Here is a 19677-nt window from a genome sequence, read left to right as displayed (position 1 = left end):
CAGAAAGTGTTTTATTTCAAAAAGCAGAGCGCTTAATAACAGCCAGAGGTCACATCCTGTGGTCTGACTGGGTATAGCCCCTACCTCCCCTACCGCTCCTGATCTTAGAAGGAAAACAGTCCAGCATCAACTCACACTTTTCTCTATCTCCTAACAGCTTCCTCAGGGCAGGGTGATGGCTCGGCCGATTTATTACTCCATCCTGTGATTCACCCAGAAGAATAAGGGCCTCTCACCCACTGACTTTCTCCCTATTCCTGTGTGCTCTCTATAAAAAGTAGGCAGAGCCACCAGAGGGGAAGAGAGGCTGAGACCAACTCAGAAACCAGCAACTGCCATGGTGAAGCTCAAGTCCTCACCCCCCAGCATAGAGGTCTCTGTAGTCCTCCTGTGTCTACCGCTCACAACAGCTGCCTTCAGCAGCCAGGTGCTCGCTCAGCCACGCAAGCCCCCCTCTTCTTCCCTTTGAAGCACATCACCCCGTCTCTAGGTCATGATGGGCCTTCAGAGCAGAGGGGTATCCACACTCTCACTTTAACAACTGTTTTTACAAGATCAGAAAAGTCTGAGAAGGATAAGGAATAAGCCTGACTGCACGGCTTCTCCTGGGCAAAGCCGGGATGGGAATTCCAGCTGTGGACACCAAATTCAGCTCCTTCCAGAACTCCAGCTCTGGAAACATGATCCTACTGCAGTTACTACCCTGGCTCCTTTCAGCAGTGTTTGGGGACCAAGATATCAAAGAGAGAGGGTCTGTACCAGTGGGTGTGCAGAATATTTCCAGATATGGTGGAGGGCAAAGGAGGAGACCCAGAATCTGGACTCCAGAGACGTATCTCTGCAGAGGCAGTGGGTATCAGGAAAATTCATGACTGGGCATAGATTGGCTGGAGCCTAATAGAGGACCCATACCTGAGGTCCTTTTGCCCTAAGGAATTGTAATATTCTATTCGCCCCTCCAAGCATGTCAGCCCAGAGTTGCAGTCAGTTCTTCTCCTCTCATTTGGTGATGGTGCCCTCCCACTTTACAGCACATGCAAGTGAGACGGAGAGTTTAAGGAACACCTCAAAGGGCAGACCACTGGGTTTAGGATGGGCAGTTTCCCTTTTCTTTGACTCCTCCTTCTATGGTTCTCTACTTTATAAACAGAAAGCCCCGGAACACAGTCTAAGTAGCCTTTCTTTTGTTGTTTCACTAAGAAGGAATTAATCATTCAACCACCTGCTACTATAGACTCACCAATAAGTAGATCCCCATCCAGAAGCTGGAGAGCTACAGAAGAATTATCAGCAGCCAGTGTCCCCAGGAAGCTGTGATGTGAGTGGACCACGACCACCCACATTCAACCCTCGGTCCTGAGTCCTTCCCCCGGGGCAGTGGATAGGGTTATTATCAGACTGAGCTGGAGATGCTTTAAACCATCTCTAATCCAATTCTAGAAATTTTCCATTGGGAAAACTGAATTCAAGAAAATAAAGAGACTTCTCCCTCCCAGGTCCTGTCCAGTCATTGGTTCAGCTCTACAGTTCCTTCATCCAGGAGCCAGGATGGTTTCCCCTGGACCAGCAAAGGCAGCTGCTTCTCCTAAGGCCCCTTCTCCTCCTCCATCCCTGGGGCAGCTCCATCATCCAGACTATTGGGCCAGGCATGTTTCCTATACAGTAGGTTACACTCCCAGGCCTGAATACTCAAGGCTCCCCATCTAACTGTGCCATCTCTCCTCCACAGCTTCAAGCCCAAACTGGCCAAGGAGGTCTGTGCTGACCCCAAGCAGAAATGGGTCCAGGATCTCAGGACAAGAAAAGTCAAACACCAAAGCTTTGACACTCATGGGTGCACTGAAGCCAAGCTGGCACCTGAGAAACAATTAATTTATATTCCCTATCCTTCCCAAGATGCATTCTGAGATAATTTTATTATAATTCTAAAGAATGTGAGCTTTGTGTAATAATTTGAATCATAGTTTTTCTTCCATAACATTTTATATTTTTAAAAGTAATATTCTAATTTAATGTGACATGGAATTAATTCAGTTAATTAATTTAATAAAAGTGGGATTTAAATGCAGACCCTTGGACACCTCACATCACATCAGTACCCTAAAAACTACAGGGCGCTCCTCTCCCCTCTACCTCACTGATTTGCCATTAAAAACCTAAAATGTGTGGTATTGATTAGACATTCAGCAGCAGCAGCAAGGAAGCTAATATCTCAGGTTGAAGAGATGGAGGTTCATGTTACAAAGGGTCAAAGCTGTGAGGTCCTGTCTGCTGAAACTGTAGCTCCAAGGAGAGAGTATGAAAAATATACATTGGTCATATATTGGTTGTTTTTGTCTTCATTTGTTAAAGTATTGCAAGAAAGAGATGAGCTCAGAAAAGAATGGACAGGTTTTAAAGTAGAAATGAAATAGAATAAAGTCTCCAGATCCAGGACCTGAGATTGTTGGGAAAGCCATCTGTTTCTGGGTCCCAAACCTTAAAAGAAGGAGTTTAAGGGGAAAAAGTAAAAGAATTTTAGTAATAAAATTCAGAAAAAGAACTCTTAGTTGGATGAAGTGACTTAGAGCAGAATCAGATTTAAGTTGTAGCCTTGCCATTTCAAGCTCCATTAATAAGAGGAAGAGAAAGAGAAAGAGAGAGAGGGAGAAGAAAAAGCAGAAACCATTTGAGAAGTTTATCCAGAAATAAACTTGGGCTGTGGTTGTTGGCATATGAAATTGACTGAGTGGAAAGGTATCAGCCTACTAAGTTATCAAGAGAATTATACTATATTGCCATTAAAACGGTGAATGAATGGGCTTGGACTGGAAAAAAAAAACAAACAGAAAAAAACAAAGAGAGAAGCCATTGACAGTTCAAGATGAAAACAAGCTCCAAACACTACAGTGCAGCAAGCAGTCTTCAAAGGCTGCAGAGCCCCCATAGAAGACCATGTCTCTCTTCCACATCCACTTCAAAGGTGGCCAAGGGGAATAATGTAAAAGGAGGGTTCTCACAAAGGCAATCAGGAGCCAGGATCAGAAAGACAAAAGAGACTCCCCAGATTGCAGAATCAAGCCTCATCAAGGGTGAGGGACTTTTCCAACCTCTGCCTGAAGGACTGCAGGATTGCGACACAGTACCGTCCACTGGGGTCTACCATCTTCCCCTCCATGAATGAGGGTGTTGATGGCAAGTAGACTGTCCTCTGCAAACTTGATATATTACATTAGGGGCAAACAGTTTGTCTTTTTAGTTCATAGGTCACTGGACAAAATATATCCGTATCTTCACCTGACAGAGAGGTCCACCTGCCATCCAGAGATCCTGGACATTTAGGTTGATGCAATGACTACAAAGGACCTTGGGTTGTCTCTCTCTCGGGGATAGGTTAATTGTGTTAACCTATGTTGAGAAGGAAGTGAGCAAAGGACAGACTATGAGAGAAACGATCAGCCCTGATCAAAATTTATGTGCTCCTCTTCATTTCTCAGCCTCCTTTGCACTTAGACTAGAGTCATGTGATGCATGAAGGTCAACAGGATGTAGGCAGATGTGATATAAACTGCATCCATGCCTGGGTCTTTGAAACATCCTACACAATCTATCCACTCTCTCTCTCCCTGCCTCAGTGAACTTGGAGGCCACACGTTCCAGATGGTGGCTGTAATTTACAAACAAGCTGGATCTTAGTCACTCCTCAGAAGAGAGCACTCTTGACAAAGCAACCTGACCAATATCAGGCTGTGACATAAACAGAAAATAAATGTTGCAATAAGCTACGGAGATTGTCATGATTGTTATCGTTGAAGCATAGGCTAGCTTTACCGTGACCAATGGCTCAGGAAAATACTTCCAGCATTCTGTGCCTCAGTTTTACCCTTTGTATGAAAGATTGAAGTTGATTGCTCCAAAAGGACTATATGAGATAATATAATGAACAATAAGAGTCTTTTAAATACAAGACTTTTAAATATAAGGTTTTTTATTTATCTATTTACTTATTTATTTTTATAATTTTTAGTGGGGTATAGTTGATTTACAATGCTGTGTTAGTTTCAGGTGTGCATCAAAACGAATCTGTTATATATATACATATATCCACTCTTTTTTAGTTTCTTTTCCCATATAGGCCATTACAGAGTATTGAGTAGACTTCCCTCCCTGTGCTGTACAGTAGGTCCTTATCAGTTATCTCTTTTATATACAGTAGTGTGTATGTGTCAATTCCAATCTTCCAATTTATCCCTCCCTCTCTTACACCACTGGTAGCCATAAGTTTATTTTCTACATCTGTAACTCTATTTCTGTTTTGTAGATAAGTTCATTTATAGCCTTTTTTTAGATTCCACAGATAAGTGATATCATATGATATTTGTCTTTCTCTGTCTGACTTACTTCACTCAGTATGACAATCTCTAGGTCCATCCATGTTGCTGCAAATGGCATTATTTTGTCCTTTTTATGGCTGAATAATATTCCATTGTATATATGCACCACAATTTCTTTATCCATTCCTCTGTTGATGGACATTTAGCTTGCTTCCATATCCTGGCTATTGTAAATAGTGCTGCAGTAAATATTGGGGTGCATGTATCCTTTCAAATTATGGTTTTCTCTGGATATATGCCCAGGAGTGGGATTGCTACATCATATGGTAGCTCTATTTTTAGTTTTTAAGGAATCGCCATACTGTTCTCCATAGTGACTGTACCAGTTTACATTCCCACAAACAGTGTAGGAGTGTTCCCTTTTCTCCACCCCCTTTCCAGCATTTATTGTTTGTAGATTTTTTTGATGATGGCCATTCTGACCAGTGTGAGGTGATACCTCATTAAGGAAACAATCCCATTTACCATTGCATCAAAAAGAATAAAATACCTAAGAATAAAGCTATCTAAGGAGGCAAAAGACCTATACCCAGAAAACTATAAGATATTGATGAAAGAAATAAAAGATGACACAAACAAATGGAGAGATATACCATGTTCTTGGATTGGAAGAATCAATATTGTGAAAATGACTATACTACTCACAGCAATCTACAGATTCAATGCAATCCTTATCAAATTACCAATAGCATTTTTCACAGAATTAGGCCAAAAAATTTTACAGTTTGTATGGAAACACAAATGATCATGAATAGTCAAACAATCTTGAGAAAGAAAAACAGGGTAAGTGACCTGGAAGATAAAATAGTGGCAATAACTACTGCAGAGCAGAATAAAGAAAAAAGAATGAAAAGAACTGAGGACAGTCTCAGAGACCTCTGGGACAACATTAAACGCACCAACATTCGAATTAAAGGGGTCCCAGAAGAAGAAGACATAAAGAAAGGGACTGAGAAAATATTTGAAGAGATAATAGTTGAAAACTTGCCTAATATGGGAAAAGATATAGTTAATCAAGTCCAGGAAGAACACAAAGTCCCATACAGGATAAATCCAAGAAGAAACATGCCAAGACACATATTAATCAAACTATCAAAAATTAAATATAAAGAAAAAATATTAAAAGCAGCAAGAGAAAAGCAACAAATAACATACAAGGGAACCCCCATAAGGTTAACAGTTGATCTTTCAGCAGAAACTCTGCAAGCCAGAAGGGAGTGGCAGGACATATTTAAAGTGAAGAAAGGGAAAAACCTACAACCAAGATTACTCTATCCAGCAAGGATCTCATTCAGATTCGACGGAGAAATTAAAACCTTTACACACAAACAAAAGGTAAGAGAATTCAGCACCACCAAACCAGCTCTGCAACAAATGCTAAAGGAACTTCTCTAGGCAGGAAACACAAGAGAAGGAAAAGACCTACAATAACAAACCCAAAACAATTAAGAAAATGGTAATAGGAACATACATATCAATAATTACCTTAAATATAAATGGATTAAGTGCTCCCACCAAAACACATAGACTGGCTGAATGGATACAGAAACAAGACCCGTATATATGCTGTCTACAAGAGACCCACTTCAGACCTAGGGACACATACAGACTGAAAGCAAGGGATGGAAAAAGACATTCCATGCAAATGGAAATCAAAAGAAAGCTGGAGTAGCAATTCTCATATCAGACAAAATAGACTTTAAAATAAAGACTATTACAAGAGACAAAGAAGGACATTACATAATGATAAATGGATCAATCCAAGAAGAAGATAGAACAATTGTAAATATTTATACACCCAACATAGGAGCACCTCAATACATAAGGCAAATGCTAACAGCCATAAAAGGGGAAATCGACAGTAACACAATCATAGTAGGGGACTTTAACACCTCACTTTCACCAATGGACAGATCATCCAAAATGAAAATAAATAAGGAAGCACAAGCTTTAAATGATACATTAAACAACATGGACTTAATTGATATTTATAGGACATTCCATCCAAAAACAGCAGAATACACTTTCTTCTCAAGTGCTCATGGAACATTCTCCAGGATAGATCATATCTTGGGTCACAAATCAAGCCTTGGTAAATTTAAGAATATTGAAATCGTATCAAGTATCTTTTCCGACCACAACACTGTGAGACTACATATCAATTACAGGAAAAAAACTGTAAAAGATACAAACCCCTGGAGGCTAAACAATGCACTACTGAATAACCAAGAGATCACCGAAGAAATCAAAGAGGAAATCAAAAAATACCTAGAAACAAATGACAATGAAAACACGACGACCCAAAACTTATGGGATGCAGCAAAAGCAGTTCTGACAAGGAAGTTTATAGCAATACAATCCTAACTCAAGAAACAAGAAACATCTCAAATAAACAACCTAACCTTATACCTAAACAATTAGAGAAAGAAGAACAAAGAAACCCCCAAAGTTAGCAGAAGGAAAGAAATCATAAAGATCAGATCCGAAATAAATGAAAAAGAAATGAAGGAAACGATCACAAAGATCAATATGACTAAAAGCTGGTTCTTTGAGAAGATGAACAAATTTGATAAACCATTAGCCAGACTCATCAAGAAAAAAAGGAAGAAGACTGAAATCAATAGAATTAGAAATGAAAGAGAAGTAACAACTGGCAGTGCAGAAATGCAAAGGATCATGAGAGATTACTACAAGCAACTTTATGCCAATAAAATGGACAACCTGAAAGAAATGGACAAATTCTTTGAAAAGCACAACCTTCTGAGACTGAACCAGGAAGAAATAGAAAATACAAACAGGACAATCACAAGCACTGAAACTGAAACTGTGATTAAAAAACTTCCAACAAACAAAAGCCTGGGACCAGATGGCTTCACAGGCGAATTCAATCAAACATTTAGAGAAGAGCTAACACCTATCTTTCTCAAACTCTTCCAAAATATAGCAGAGGGAGGAACACTCCCAAACTTATTCTACGAAGCCACCATCACCCTGATACCAAAACCAGACAAAGATGTCACAAAAAAAAGAAAACTACAGGCCAATATCACTGATGAACATAGGTGTAGAAATCCTCAACAAAATACTAGCAAACAGAATCCAACAGCACATTAAAAGGATCATACACCATGATCAAGTGGGGTTTATCCCAGGAATGCAAGGATTCTTCAATATATGGAAATCAATCAATGTGATGAAACATATTAACAAACTGAAGGAGAAAAACCATATGATCATCTCAATAGATGCAGTGGTCCTGGGGTGTAGCAGTGGCTGGTCACAGCCCCACCCTCACGGAGGTAGTCTTCTAGCCAGACAGACAACAGTGACAAAAACAAAAACAAACAAACAAAAATGGTCATGAAGAACCTAGGGGCAAGACGAGAATAAAGACACAGACCTACTAGAGAATGGACTTGAGGATACGGGGAGGGGGAAGGGTAAACTGGGACGAAGTGAGAGAGTGGCATGGACATATATACACTATCAGATGTAAAATAGATAGCTAGTGGGAAGCAGCTGCACAGCACAGGGAGATCAGCTCAGTGCTTTGTGACCACCTAGAGGGGTGGGATAGGGAGGGTGGGAGGGAGAAGCAAGAGGGAGGAGATATGGAGATATATGTAAATATATAGCTGATTCAGTTTGTTATACAGGAGAAACTAAGACACCATTGTAAAGCAATTATACTCCAATAAAGATGTTAAAAAAACAATAAAAATAAAAAAATAAAACACATCACGTTGCCTTAGGGATTCTATTAGTGGTCCCCAAGCTTAAGGTCTCTATTCTTTTTTTTTTTTTTTAAGAAAGGATTGGAATAAAATGAATGTTAATGTCTCTTTCAATTCTGTATATAACTTTGCATTATTAGAGGAAATCTGGAGCAGAGCTGCAAAACAAACAAGGAGTCTGGCTTCCTGGGATCCTTGGCCACTGATCATCAGTCATTCTTTGGAAAACAGTCAGGAAGATCAGATTTCATTTGTTAAAGATTTCATTTGTTAACGTGAGGACCCACGTTCTGCCCGTCACTCAGAGTCATTCCTGACCAAAGTCTCACATTTATCAGGCTCCAGGCCAGAGGCAAGTAATGAATCCAGCTCACGTCACCACTGAGTGACGAATTTCCAAGGAAGAGAGGCGCGACAGCCAGTGAAGCTGTCCCCACCTGTAAGAGCCAGCCAGGCAACTGGACAAAACAGCTGCTGAACTTAAATGTTTAAAGATTTAGCTTATTTCTACCTACTGAGGTTTCTCTGATCCAGATGAAATCCAGCGCTTTGGAGGGAAACACAGGAATGTAAAGTTCCTTGCTAATAGGGCCCTCTAAAAACCCAGGAGAGTTATGAAATTATTCCTCCGAAGAGAACATAATCACTCAACCTTGTCAGCCAAACATGTTTGAATGTGCCAAACTTGTTATATTGACACAGCTTTGAAGGGTTTTTTTCCTCCACTAGTGTAACTCAAGCACTCTTGGAGAATGTCCCTAGCATAACATGCCTTTATTTGGAAACAGTTGGGAAAATTGGAGAGAAGATGTTGATGAAACCATCTGGTCAGACTCAAGGTCCTTCTCTAGCATCCCCTGGCCCACAAAATCTGCCCCCTTTCTAAATACTAATATATAGGAATTTCCACTTACAGAGTAACAGAGTGATCACTCCACAGAGCACTTTATATATATATTAACTCATTTGTTTCACCCAACAATTCTCTAAGGTAGGCATGATTATTATTCCCATCTTAACCTAGCAGAGAGTGGCTAGTAAGTTGTCCATGGTATCAAAGCTAATTAGTGGCAGAGCCATCACCCAAATTCAGGATCCTGATTCCAGAGACCACGCTAGACAACTTCATCTGGAGCTGAGCAGGAAAGAACAAGGAAAATCCAGATTTCCTGGTCTCTACTTGGTTCCTTTTTAGGTACTTGTAGACCAGTTACTCTAGATGGGAGCTGAGAGACCACGTAGGCCAGTAAGTGAACTCTCTTAATCTCGTGTCCATGATGGACATGACCAGTTAGCCACGTCACTGTCGTCTACTAATGCAAGGCAAGCCCTCAGAGTCCTTCTCAACACACCTCTCTGTGCCACCTGTACCAATCTGATATGGGAGTGTAAAGGAAAAGCCCGGAAAGGGCCTTGCAGTCCCTCCATACCAGTATTCAATTCTGTATTCACCGCAGTGACCCCATTAAAGACTTTAATTAAGGACCTCATTAAAAGACCCCATTGATAATGACCTCCCCTTGCACCATCTCCTCCTAGAGGGCCTAGTGTTGTGCACGAAGAGGATACATGTGGGTTCTTGTCTCCTCTTTCTCTTTGATATTTTTAGCCATTGGGCACCTCGTCTGCAATGTGTGCTCAGGGAGTGAGGTTGAACTAGATTGCTGGTTTTCCAAACGTGTTCCTTGAATCCTTGGGGTGTGAGGGCATGTGGGCCACCTATTATGCTTCAAACAGACCCAATCCACTACAGTGTATTTGATGAACAAGCTTTGGCTATTTGATTCCATTTGGAAAAGGCTTTAGCGGCTAAGCAAATAGTTTAGAAATGCACAGGAACCTCCATACTGTTTTCCATAGGGGATGCACCAATTTCCACTCCCACCAATAGTGTACAGGGGTTCTCTTTTCTCCACGACCTCACCAACACTTACTGTGCCTTGTCTTTTTTATAAAAGCCATCCTAAGAGGTGTGGAGTGATACCTCATTATGGTTTTGATTTGTATTTCTGGGGAGATGTTTGTCAAAGTGTACAAACATTCGGTTATAAGATGAATGAGTTCTGGGGGTCTAATGTACAGCAAGGTGACTCTAGTTAATAATACTATATTATATACTTGAAATTTGCTAAGAGGGTAGATCTGAAGTGTTCTCACCATGCACATGCCCCAAAAAGTTAACTATGTGTGGTGATGGAGGTGATGGATGTGTGAGTTAACTTAATTGCAATAATCATTTCATAATGCATGTGAATATCAAACCATCATACTGTACACCTTCAATATATACAACCTTTATTTGTCAAATTTCCTTAACAAAGCTGAGTAAAGAATGCACAGGAAGTCAAGATAAATAAGAAATATTCAGTTCTGATGTCCTATAACACTAAAATTCCAGGGCACTAAGATTCTGTGACCACTAGATTGAATTATGGGGTGAGTTTCTCATGTGCTACAATTCCTGGGTTCCCAGAGACCAAGCAATGTTCAGAGCTGCTGAGATCTCTCTGCATTTGGTTGGGAGCCTAGCAGAAGTTTTAGGGCCCCTTTCTGGCCTCTAAAATCCTAAAGACCACCATGTGAACAAAGGGACGAGGGAAGGTGCTTGAATCTCCTCATCTCTTCATGCCCTTTGTCTCCCTGACTCTTCCCCCACTGCAGATGGCTCATTTCAGAGAAAGCAGAGCTTGTAAAAATGACCCTCTAGGTTACCATTTGTGTTCAGTCATTCCAAAAACATGCATGAATGAAAAATGTGTCATCCCCTCCCCCAAGGTTGCCTCTTATGTACTGTTAACTTGATGGAATCTAGAACAGCAATTCAGGACCTGCCTTTGTCATGATTTGTTCATGACTGTAGCCAAGCAAAGGTTTCCCTGGAAGCTCCCACGCCCTGTGCTGTCTTTAAAAGGCATGCAGAGCAACCAGAGCTGCAGAGAGGCTGAGACAAACCCAGAAACCAACAGCTCTCAGGTTGAAGCTGGTAACCTCCCCCCTCAACATGAAGGTCTCGGCAGCACTTCTGTGTCTGCTGCTCGCAGCAGCCGTCTTCAGCACCCAGGTGCTGGCTCAGCCAGGTAAGTCCCTTCTCTCTCTACAGCAAAGCTGATCAGCACCAGAACTGTCAGATCAGCAAGAATCTGCAGAGACTTGCTGCAGACCCCTTCATTTTAAAGACGGGAAAACGGGTCCCATGAGTGACAAGAAGAACCCCGACCTCACAATCAGAGAAAGAGCCAGAACTAGAAACCCAGGTTACTGAGGTCTGTCCCCACATTCTTTCCTGACATGAGTACTGAGAGTGATGTTGTGTCCATCCATAATCTGGCTGCCTTCTCATGCTTGGGGATGGGGGCACACAAAAGAAAGACCCTCTCTTATTGCAGGCACAGGGGGCATTTTTGTCAGTGGTGGAGAGAAAAAATAATGCTTTGACTGTACACCCCAAAATTTTACTGGATCCCCAGACAGTTTTCAGAAACAGTGGTTAGAGGAAGGGAATGAGGTCCCAGGGGAATCTCTCAAGGTGACGTGTTGTGATTGTATCTATATGTTTGTATCATAACTCATGTTTTCATCCTCTGATGGCTTAGATTTACTGCATGTATCAGTATGAATAAGACAATGCATGCTGTGGTAACAAACAATCCTAAATTATCAATGGCTTAAAACAACAAAGGTTAATTTCTTACTCATACTAACTATCTATAATGTATTGGCTAGAGCTTTTACTTCATATGCTTAGGACTCTGGATTGATGGGGCAATTGATGGATTGGGAACATCGCTGCTTACTGTAATGAAGGAAAAGAAAGCTCTCAAGGGTCTTGCACTGACAATTACAAAAGCTACCTTAGAAATGATACTTGTCACTTTGTCTTCTCACTTATCGCTCAAAACTCGTTAATGGTTCCAATCAACCAAAAGTGGCCAAGACTTGCAAGTCTACCATGCGTCCAGAAAACAGAGAATGGAGAGTATTTGATGAACAGTATTATGACTATCACTTAGTGACATAGCTGTTCGTAATGACAAAGTTGGAGCTTATTGCATTGACCAAGCTTTTTCCGTATTCTTGCCTGTAGCGATGGGTCCCTACTGTACAGCTGGGGACACCAAATCAAAGGCAGAGGTACAGGACCTCAGAGCAGATGGGTTCTGCCTCCATCTCTTACATTTCCTTGCCTTCCTGAAATTTCTTTCCTTACAAAGTCATGCTTAAAAATTATCTACATATCATTAGTGCTCAGTCTTTCTATTCATTTCTCCCCGGTTCAGCTGCTGTCCCAACCGTCTGCTGCTTTAATGTGGCCAGAAGGAAGATCTCCTTTCAGCGACTGCAGAGCTACAGAAGAATCACCGACAGCAAATGTCCCCAGAGAGCTGTGATGTAAGTAGACAAAACCTACCCTCTCCCAGCCCAAAATTCCATTTCTGGGGGACAGAGCTCTTGAAACTGCATTAGAGTTACCTGGAGACTTACCCTTAGAGAGTTCCATCTCTATAATCCAATCCATGTGTTTTCACAACAGGAAAATTTCCCTCTAGCTCCCTGCCTGGAAGTTTGTTCAGGTCATACCAGTTCCTTCGAGTCAGGAGCAAGAATGGCTTTACTGAGCCATCAAGAGCAGCCACTGACCCTCAGCATCCCATCCTTCCTCTATCTCCTTCCTCTGCTCCCATGGTAACCCATTCATCCCATGGCAGATGGTCCTGGAAGGTTTAGGATTAAATCGGCACAAGTTTCAAAGAGGATCCTTAATAAGTTCTTTCCCTCTCTCCCACAGCTTCAGCACCAAGCAGGCCAAGAAGTTCTGTGTTGATCCCCAGGAGAAGTGGGTTCAGGATGCCATGAAGTACCTGGACCAAAAATCCCAAACTTTGAAGCCATAAATATTCACCTTTTAAAACCAAACCAGAGCCTCAAAATGCTTGATTCATTCTCCTGATCTTCGTAAGATGTATTCTGAGATAACCTCATTCCAAAAGGAATGGCTTTTATTTAATAATTTAAAATATATATATTGCATATAAGTTATTGACTTTTTAAAAAATCCTCTGCCATGAATTTTTGTTACTTTTGAAATGTAAAGCTTTGGTTGGGTCCCTCCCCCTCTGTGAGGCCCAAATCAATCCCCTGCAATGTATGAGTAATGTTGTCTCTCTCCTCTTTAATTCCCTGGAATCTTGTAAGGGTCCTGGCAAGGATCATCGATACAAAAATGTTTTGTATTTTTAAGAAGACATTGCTCTTGTGAACCAAAGGTGTGGCTCATAATGTTAAATGGAAATATATGTTATTTTAAGAATTCAGAAAATATATTTTTATTACAGTCAGCAGTCGTATATTTTGTGGGGAATCCACATTGAGCTGGGAGGGAGAAAGACGGAAGTAGGGGTGAGAGGTATGGTTATGGGGGCGGTAACGGTGTTCCTGAGAAATGGCCTTTTGGTTCTGCTGGTCTGCAATGAGATTCAGGGTAAAACTGACAAGACCAGACAAAACCTTTCCATCCCTCTAATTCCAGTGCCCAAGAGAGGTTTCCCAGACCCCAGGTACTTCAGTCTCTTATTCAGCAGGACTCTCACCACCATTCCTTGCCTGGCCAGCCCCATGCTTGCCCCAAATCTCTCCCATGACCCGTTGCAACAGCCTGTGATATTCTCCCTGTGCCTGACATTACTCCTCTGATCATCCTCCAACCCAAGATAAACAGAAGAGAGACATTGGGAAGTCAAAGGAAGCCTAGACAACCCTTGACAAGAGGTTTATTTAGACTAAGCCTTTATCAGCACTTAAGGAAGCTTCATCCTGTAACTTAAACCAGGTCTTCATGGATGGACAAGCGCAGGGGCTCTTTGAAAGCTCTTTCAGGCCAGGTAGAAAGGAGACAGGTATAGTCTGAGCGAATGCCTAGAAGCGGGGGCGGGGGGGAGGATTATAATGTGTTTATCAAGTTGGGTGGAGGCCCACTGGGAAGATGTTAGATTGGGGTCTGTGTGAAGTGGTGGGGAAATCTGGGAAGGAAGGTTGAGGCCAGTCTGTGAAGGTGGGGAGTTTATGCTCCATTCAGATAGTCATAAGTAAGATGAACATGTCATTTTTATCACCCAAATTAGGGCACGTTTGAGAATAAAAGGAGGCACCATTAATAATTATGCTGGGACAACAGATACAAATTAACACCGACCCTGGCAAATCGAAACATCTGGTCACCCTAATGCTAATAGACATTGAAAGTTTTGGTTTAGTGGGGAAGGGGAGTGCCATGATCAGCGGGGCTTCTTCAGTCAACACCTCTATGGGCTGGAGTGGGAGGGGTAAGGGGGTGCAGCCGGTACACTCTGCAATGTATAGGCATGAGGTTGTTAAACAACAAAAATTCTACTGAATAAGCTTAAAGGTCAAATTGGCTTTATTCAACAATGCACGAATCAGGCAGCAGCCCATCTAGCAATAAAAAGGAGCTTCCCCAAGCTGTAGAAAGGAATGGTTTTTTTAAAGGCAGAAAGGGGATGGAAAAAGGAAATTATTAGCAAAGAATGCATTGTTTCAGGCAAGGTCACCTTCCTAAGGAGAATGGAAGGACCTGGCAGTTGGGTCAGCTCACTAGTGTTGACCGGATAATTCCAGGTAGACTGGTTAAAGGTCACAATCCTGGGGGGTTGAACTGAAGTTAGTTCAGGTAATAAGTCTTGGTTTGCTGATGTGGGGTTTAGCACAAGTGACTCTATTTGGGGCCTGCTGTCTCCTTTTTATTTTGTTTTATTTATTCCATTTTATTTTTTATTTTTTCTGTCTCCTTTTTAAAACTATCCCCCACCCCACCGCCGCTTTCGATCAGACTTTCAGAATAACTGAGACATGAGATCAAAATTTAAGGCATTAGCACCACTCTTAGCTACTGCTCTGTAGTTCTCACAGCTTTTATCCATCCTCTGTGTGGTATTCACCATTTTTTCCTACATCAGGACCATTTTTTCCTACATCGCTGTGATGTCCATAGGTCATGGTTTCAGGTCCACGATTTTTAAGTTGGCTATTCTCTTTGTTCGTCTTCTGACATTCCAGTCTTAGAGAGAATTCAACACAACAGAGAGATTACTATGATTATTATAAGCCAGATAATCCCTAATGTTTGGAGTACACTTCGAGCCATGGTCTCTAAGACCCAAACCAATCAAAATCAAATAAGTCAAAGAAAGAACCATTGAAGGAGTCACCTTCCTAAGCCAAGTGGCTTGCTCAGTGGTCTTACATAACCGAGTCTCAGCTTCCCCAGAAGGGTTAATCCAGGTGCAGCAAGTGGTGTTGACCACAGCACAGAGCTCTCTTTGTCCAGCTAGAAGATAATCAAGGGCTATCCTATTATTAAGAGGAACCTTGACCAGAGAGTTTAAGGATCTTTATTGGGCAGCTATTGTCTTAGCAATGGAATCTGCAATGTCTTCAGGAGTTAAGGAGGGGTTCCTGATCATATTGCCATTTGTATTTACTCATAACCAGGGAAGTATGGCCCTGCCAAAGGAAGCTAATCTTGAGTCATGAACACCTTCTGATAATTCCTTTCTAACTCAGTGGTGTAAATCCAGGGAAGTCAATCAATGAGATGACTTAACTCATTTGTGGAAAGTTAGAGGCACAGTTAGATAACCTAAGAGGCATTGCCTGGCTGTGCCCTAGGCATCTAGGCATACATAGGCCCAGGGAGAATGAAAACAACCACAGAGAGAGACAAAGCATGTTGAGGCACAGACCATTCTGGGTACTGTTAATGGACTCATTCACAGGGTTTGCTGCATTTACCCATCCAAGCCAGGGGTCAGTCAGGTCTTCAGCACATATGGGAAGAGAATCTCTTAGCCTGAAATAAAGAGTCATCCTAAATGCTTTGTAAAGATGTGCACTGCTGGTGAGATCTCTTAGCGATTGGGGGGGGGGAGTCTGATTTAGAAAATCATGGGAACGTGGGGTTGCAAATGTACTAAGATTTTTGTAGGTATTTGTGTCTAATTGAGTACATACAGTTATGATTTGACAAAGGGAAAAACAAGGCACAGGATGTTCTGGTGATAAGAGTTGAACTTAGTAAGAGAGTTCTAAATGGGGGTCAATCGTAGTTTGCAGTGACATTGGAAATAGAAGAGAAATTGGTCACAGAGGGTCTCTAGCATCATGGATAGATTAGAATCTTTGAAGACAAGTTGAGCATTCTGAAAGGTTACTCCCCTTAGCAATGGCCTGGGAGATACAGATCAGAGTGTTATCTTTCCAAGCCAATGCCAGAGTAAAAGAGAGAAAGAGAAGAAAAAAAATTTCATGTTCAGTTAAAGTATGAAGTCTTGATCCGGCGTCTTGGGTGGAAACAGTCTACTTTGAAATCAGCTGCTTCTCTCTTATAGTTTGGTTCAGGGGTCTCCAGCATCTGTACAGGACCAGATGTCAGGTGGAGGCTTCCTTAGCTGTGATGTGCGTACCCAAGGCTCAATGCCCTCTAGTTTCACAGCAGTGTTACTGGTCAGGAACACTTGGTAAGGTCCTTTCGAATGGAGTCCGAAGGCTGTTCTCCTCTGATGACGTTTCCAGAATACCCAGTCACCAGGCTCCAGACTGTGACCAACACGATCTTTTGAATTGGAATACAGGAAATCTTCTTTAACCTGTTGATAGGCTTTAGCATAAGACATTAAAGCCTTACAGTAGCTGATCACATTAGCATGAAACAAGGGATCAGCAGACCATTGTATACCAAGGGACATTTGTCTACCGGTGACTATCTCATGTGGAGTGAGTTTATGTTTCCCAAAGGGTGTATTACAAACAGTCAGCAAGGCCAGAGGCAACATCTTAGACCAAGGGAGTCCAGTAGTTTCAGCAAGTTTAGAGATTTTTAAGTTTGAGGGTCCCATTAGTTCTATCTTGCCTGATGATTGAGGGTGATAGGGACACTAATGACCCCAAAAACTTTGCAGGGTTTTTGCTAAGGCTCGTATGATTTTCCCCCCCTGAGAAGTGGGTGCCTTGATCACTGGAGTTTGTGGAAGTTTTGCCCAAATTGGAAAACACATTTTCTAAAAGTTTTATTTTCCATTATGAGGGCGTCAGCCTTGTGGCAGGGAAAAGCTTCAACCCATCCAGCAAACATACATACCATGACAAGAACATAGTGATAACCCATTCTAGGTGGCAACTGAATGAAGTCCAGTTGCAGGTGTAAAAGGGTCCAGAGGGAGGAGGTCGGAGGCCTCTGGGAACAAAGATAATTTTTCCAGGATTAGGGACCTGACAGGTCAGACATTTCTGGTAAACGGTTTTTGCAATTTTATTGGCATCTTCCCACCAAAGTTTATTTAAAATTTGAGTCATCTTAAATGCACCATGGTGAGTGAAAGAATGCAAAACCTGAAAAACGGGACTGGCCAGGAAGCTGTGAAGAAACAAGTGGCCATCTTGATTTCCCCATAACTCTTGACTGTTTATTGAATTTACAACCACAGTCAATCTTAATTTCTCTGACTCAGGAGCAGATTGTTGCTCTGTTGCAAGGATATCAGCATGGCGGAAGTCTGGCAGCAAAAGGTCACAATATAGAGGCAGAATGGACTTCATCCACATGTGCCACAGCTTTTTTTTTTTTTTTTTTTTTGGCTACCTTGGGTCTTTGTTTCTGCGCATGGGCTTTCTGTAGTTGCGGCGAGCGGGGGCTACTCTTCGTTGCGGTGCGCGGGCTTCTCATTGCGGTGGCTTCTCTTACTGCGGAGCACGGGCTCTAGGCGCACGGGCTTCAGTAGTTGTGGCAAGTGGGCTCAGTAGTTGTGGCTCGCGGGCTTAGTTGCTCCGCGGCATGTGGGATCTTCCAGGACCAGGGATCGAACCCATGTCCGCTGCTCTGGCAGGAGGATTCTTAACAGCTGTGCTACCAGAGAAGTCCCGTGCCACAACTTTTATAGACTTTTATGGCCTTCTCATGAAAGCCAGCCAGGGTGTCTCCCTGATATTCAGGTTCAGTCCTCTTAGTGTGAGCCTCAATTTTAATGATAGCAATTTCAGAAGCTAAGAGAACGGCAGTAAGAAGGTTGTTTATTTGTCATCCATGTTTGATTGGGGTCCCAGAGGATGTAAGAAAACCCCTTTGTTTCCATAACATTCCCAAATCACGGACAATACCAAAGGCATACCAGCTGTCAGTATAAATATTAACAGTTTGTCCTGGTAACTGGCACAGAGCTTGGCTTGTTGAGCTGATTTAGCCTGTGGGAGACTTTCCCTCTCAAGTAGTTCATTTTGGGTAGTAAAAGCATCACCAGTGTGGAAATCGCCTTTCTCAGTTTTTTACAATCTGAACCATCCACAAACAAAATTAGATCAGGATTACTCGACAGGGTGTCTGTAAATCAGAACGTTGTGTCACAAAATGGGATATTATTACCGCGCAGTCATGGGGCTCACCTTCATCAGGTAGAAGTGGTAACATAGCAGGATTAAGGATGTTGCAGTGTTTACGGTACAGATTAGGCAGTGAGAACAGAAGGATCTCACAGAAGGTCAGTCTGCTTGCAGAGAAATGTTGGGTCAGCTCAGAATTAAGAAGACTTTGGCCAGTGTGAAGAATTTGTAAATAAACATCATTTCCTAGGGTTGGATCCTCTGAGGCTTTACTAACTTTGCAGCTGTGGCTACAGCCTTAAGACAGCTGGAGTGGCAGGAAAAATGGAATCAAGCTGATGCTGTGACAGGCCTGTGTTTATCACCAGGCTCTCGATGCTCCCAGGGCCTGGTTCTCTCTCTCTTGCGCAGATAAGGTGAAAGGTTTTGAATAGTGAGGTAGCCCTAGGACGGGAGGTTCTTGTTTTAGTCTTAGAAAGGCCTACTCATGTTTATTTTCCCATGGAAGTGGTTCAGGGACAGAAATTTTACTAAGTTCATAGAAAGGGGAAGCTAATAGGGAAAAATTAGGAAACTGTAAGGCAATAAATAGCCAGCGAGGCCTAGAAAGCCACAAAGCTGTCACTTAGTTGTGGGCCTAGGAAGTCCTTGGTTTAGTTTAATCATTTTTGGAGATAGCTGGATTCCCCAAGAACTTACATTACGACTCGGTAATGAACAGTGTCTAGATATAACTGTAACTTTTACTTACAGCAAATAAGTGGAATGCTTTATGGGTGCCCCTTTGGTAACTGAGCACAGCAAGAGGTCATCTACATGCTGTAGAAGGTTGATTTCCTGACACTGGAGGGTCTTACATCTCGGTGGAGCCCTTGGGAGGAACAGGAGAGTCCTCAGTGAACCCTTGAAGCGTGACTGTCCAGGTATATTGTTGATGGTTCCAAGTCAAGATGAATAGATATTGGCTGTTGGGGTCCACAGAGATGCTGACAAAGGCTGAGCAAAGGTCCACAGCAGTGAACCCTTCTGAGTCTGGCGGAACTTGTGATAGAAGAATGTGCAGGATTGGAACCACCAGGAAACAGGGAACAACTATCTTGTTAATAGTTCTCAAGTCCTGGACAAATCATCATCCCGCCCATTAGCTATACTGGGAGGATCTGCGTGTTGCAGGGGCCGGTAGA

At 42.2% G+C, this 19677-nt stretch overlaps 1 protein-coding gene and 1 pseudogene across 3 annotated transcripts in view; both read left to right on the top strand.

Moving 5' to 3' along the window:
- Positions 1-620: 620 nt before the first annotated feature.
- Positions 621-5688, top strand: LOC309619399 (eotaxin pseudogene; annotated as a pseudogene). Its single transcript has 3 exons — positions 621-761; positions 1251-1318; positions 1730-5688. The product of its transcript is annotated as an eotaxin pseudogene (transcript).
- A 950-nt stretch (positions 5689-6638) lies between these two features.
- Positions 6639-19677, top strand: part of LOC309617940 (C-C motif chemokine 8-like) — a 49274-nt gene continuing 36235 nt past the window's right edge. Inside the window, exons 1-3 of one of the 2 annotated variants that reach the window (XM_082370940.1) lie at positions 6639-11184; positions 12385-12496; positions 12894-13443. In XM_082370940.1, coding sequence (XP_082227066.1) covers positions 11109-11184; positions 12385-12496; positions 12894-12999 — 294 coding nt within the window. In that variant the 5' untranslated portion in view covers positions 6639-11108 and the 3' untranslated portion in view covers positions 13000-13443. Of the gene's footprint in view, positions 11185-12384; positions 12497-12893; positions 13444-19677 lie in introns of those variants that run through there. The other variant, XM_082370939.1, reaches the window with a different exon arrangement.

This window comes from Balaenoptera borealis (genome assembly GCF_965194805.1).
Source record: "Balaenoptera borealis genome assembly, chromosome: 20".
Taxonomy (NCBI): domain Eukaryota; kingdom Metazoa; phylum Chordata; class Mammalia; order Artiodactyla; family Balaenopteridae; genus Balaenoptera; species Balaenoptera borealis.
This window is presented reverse-complemented; position numbering and strand designations above follow the sequence as displayed.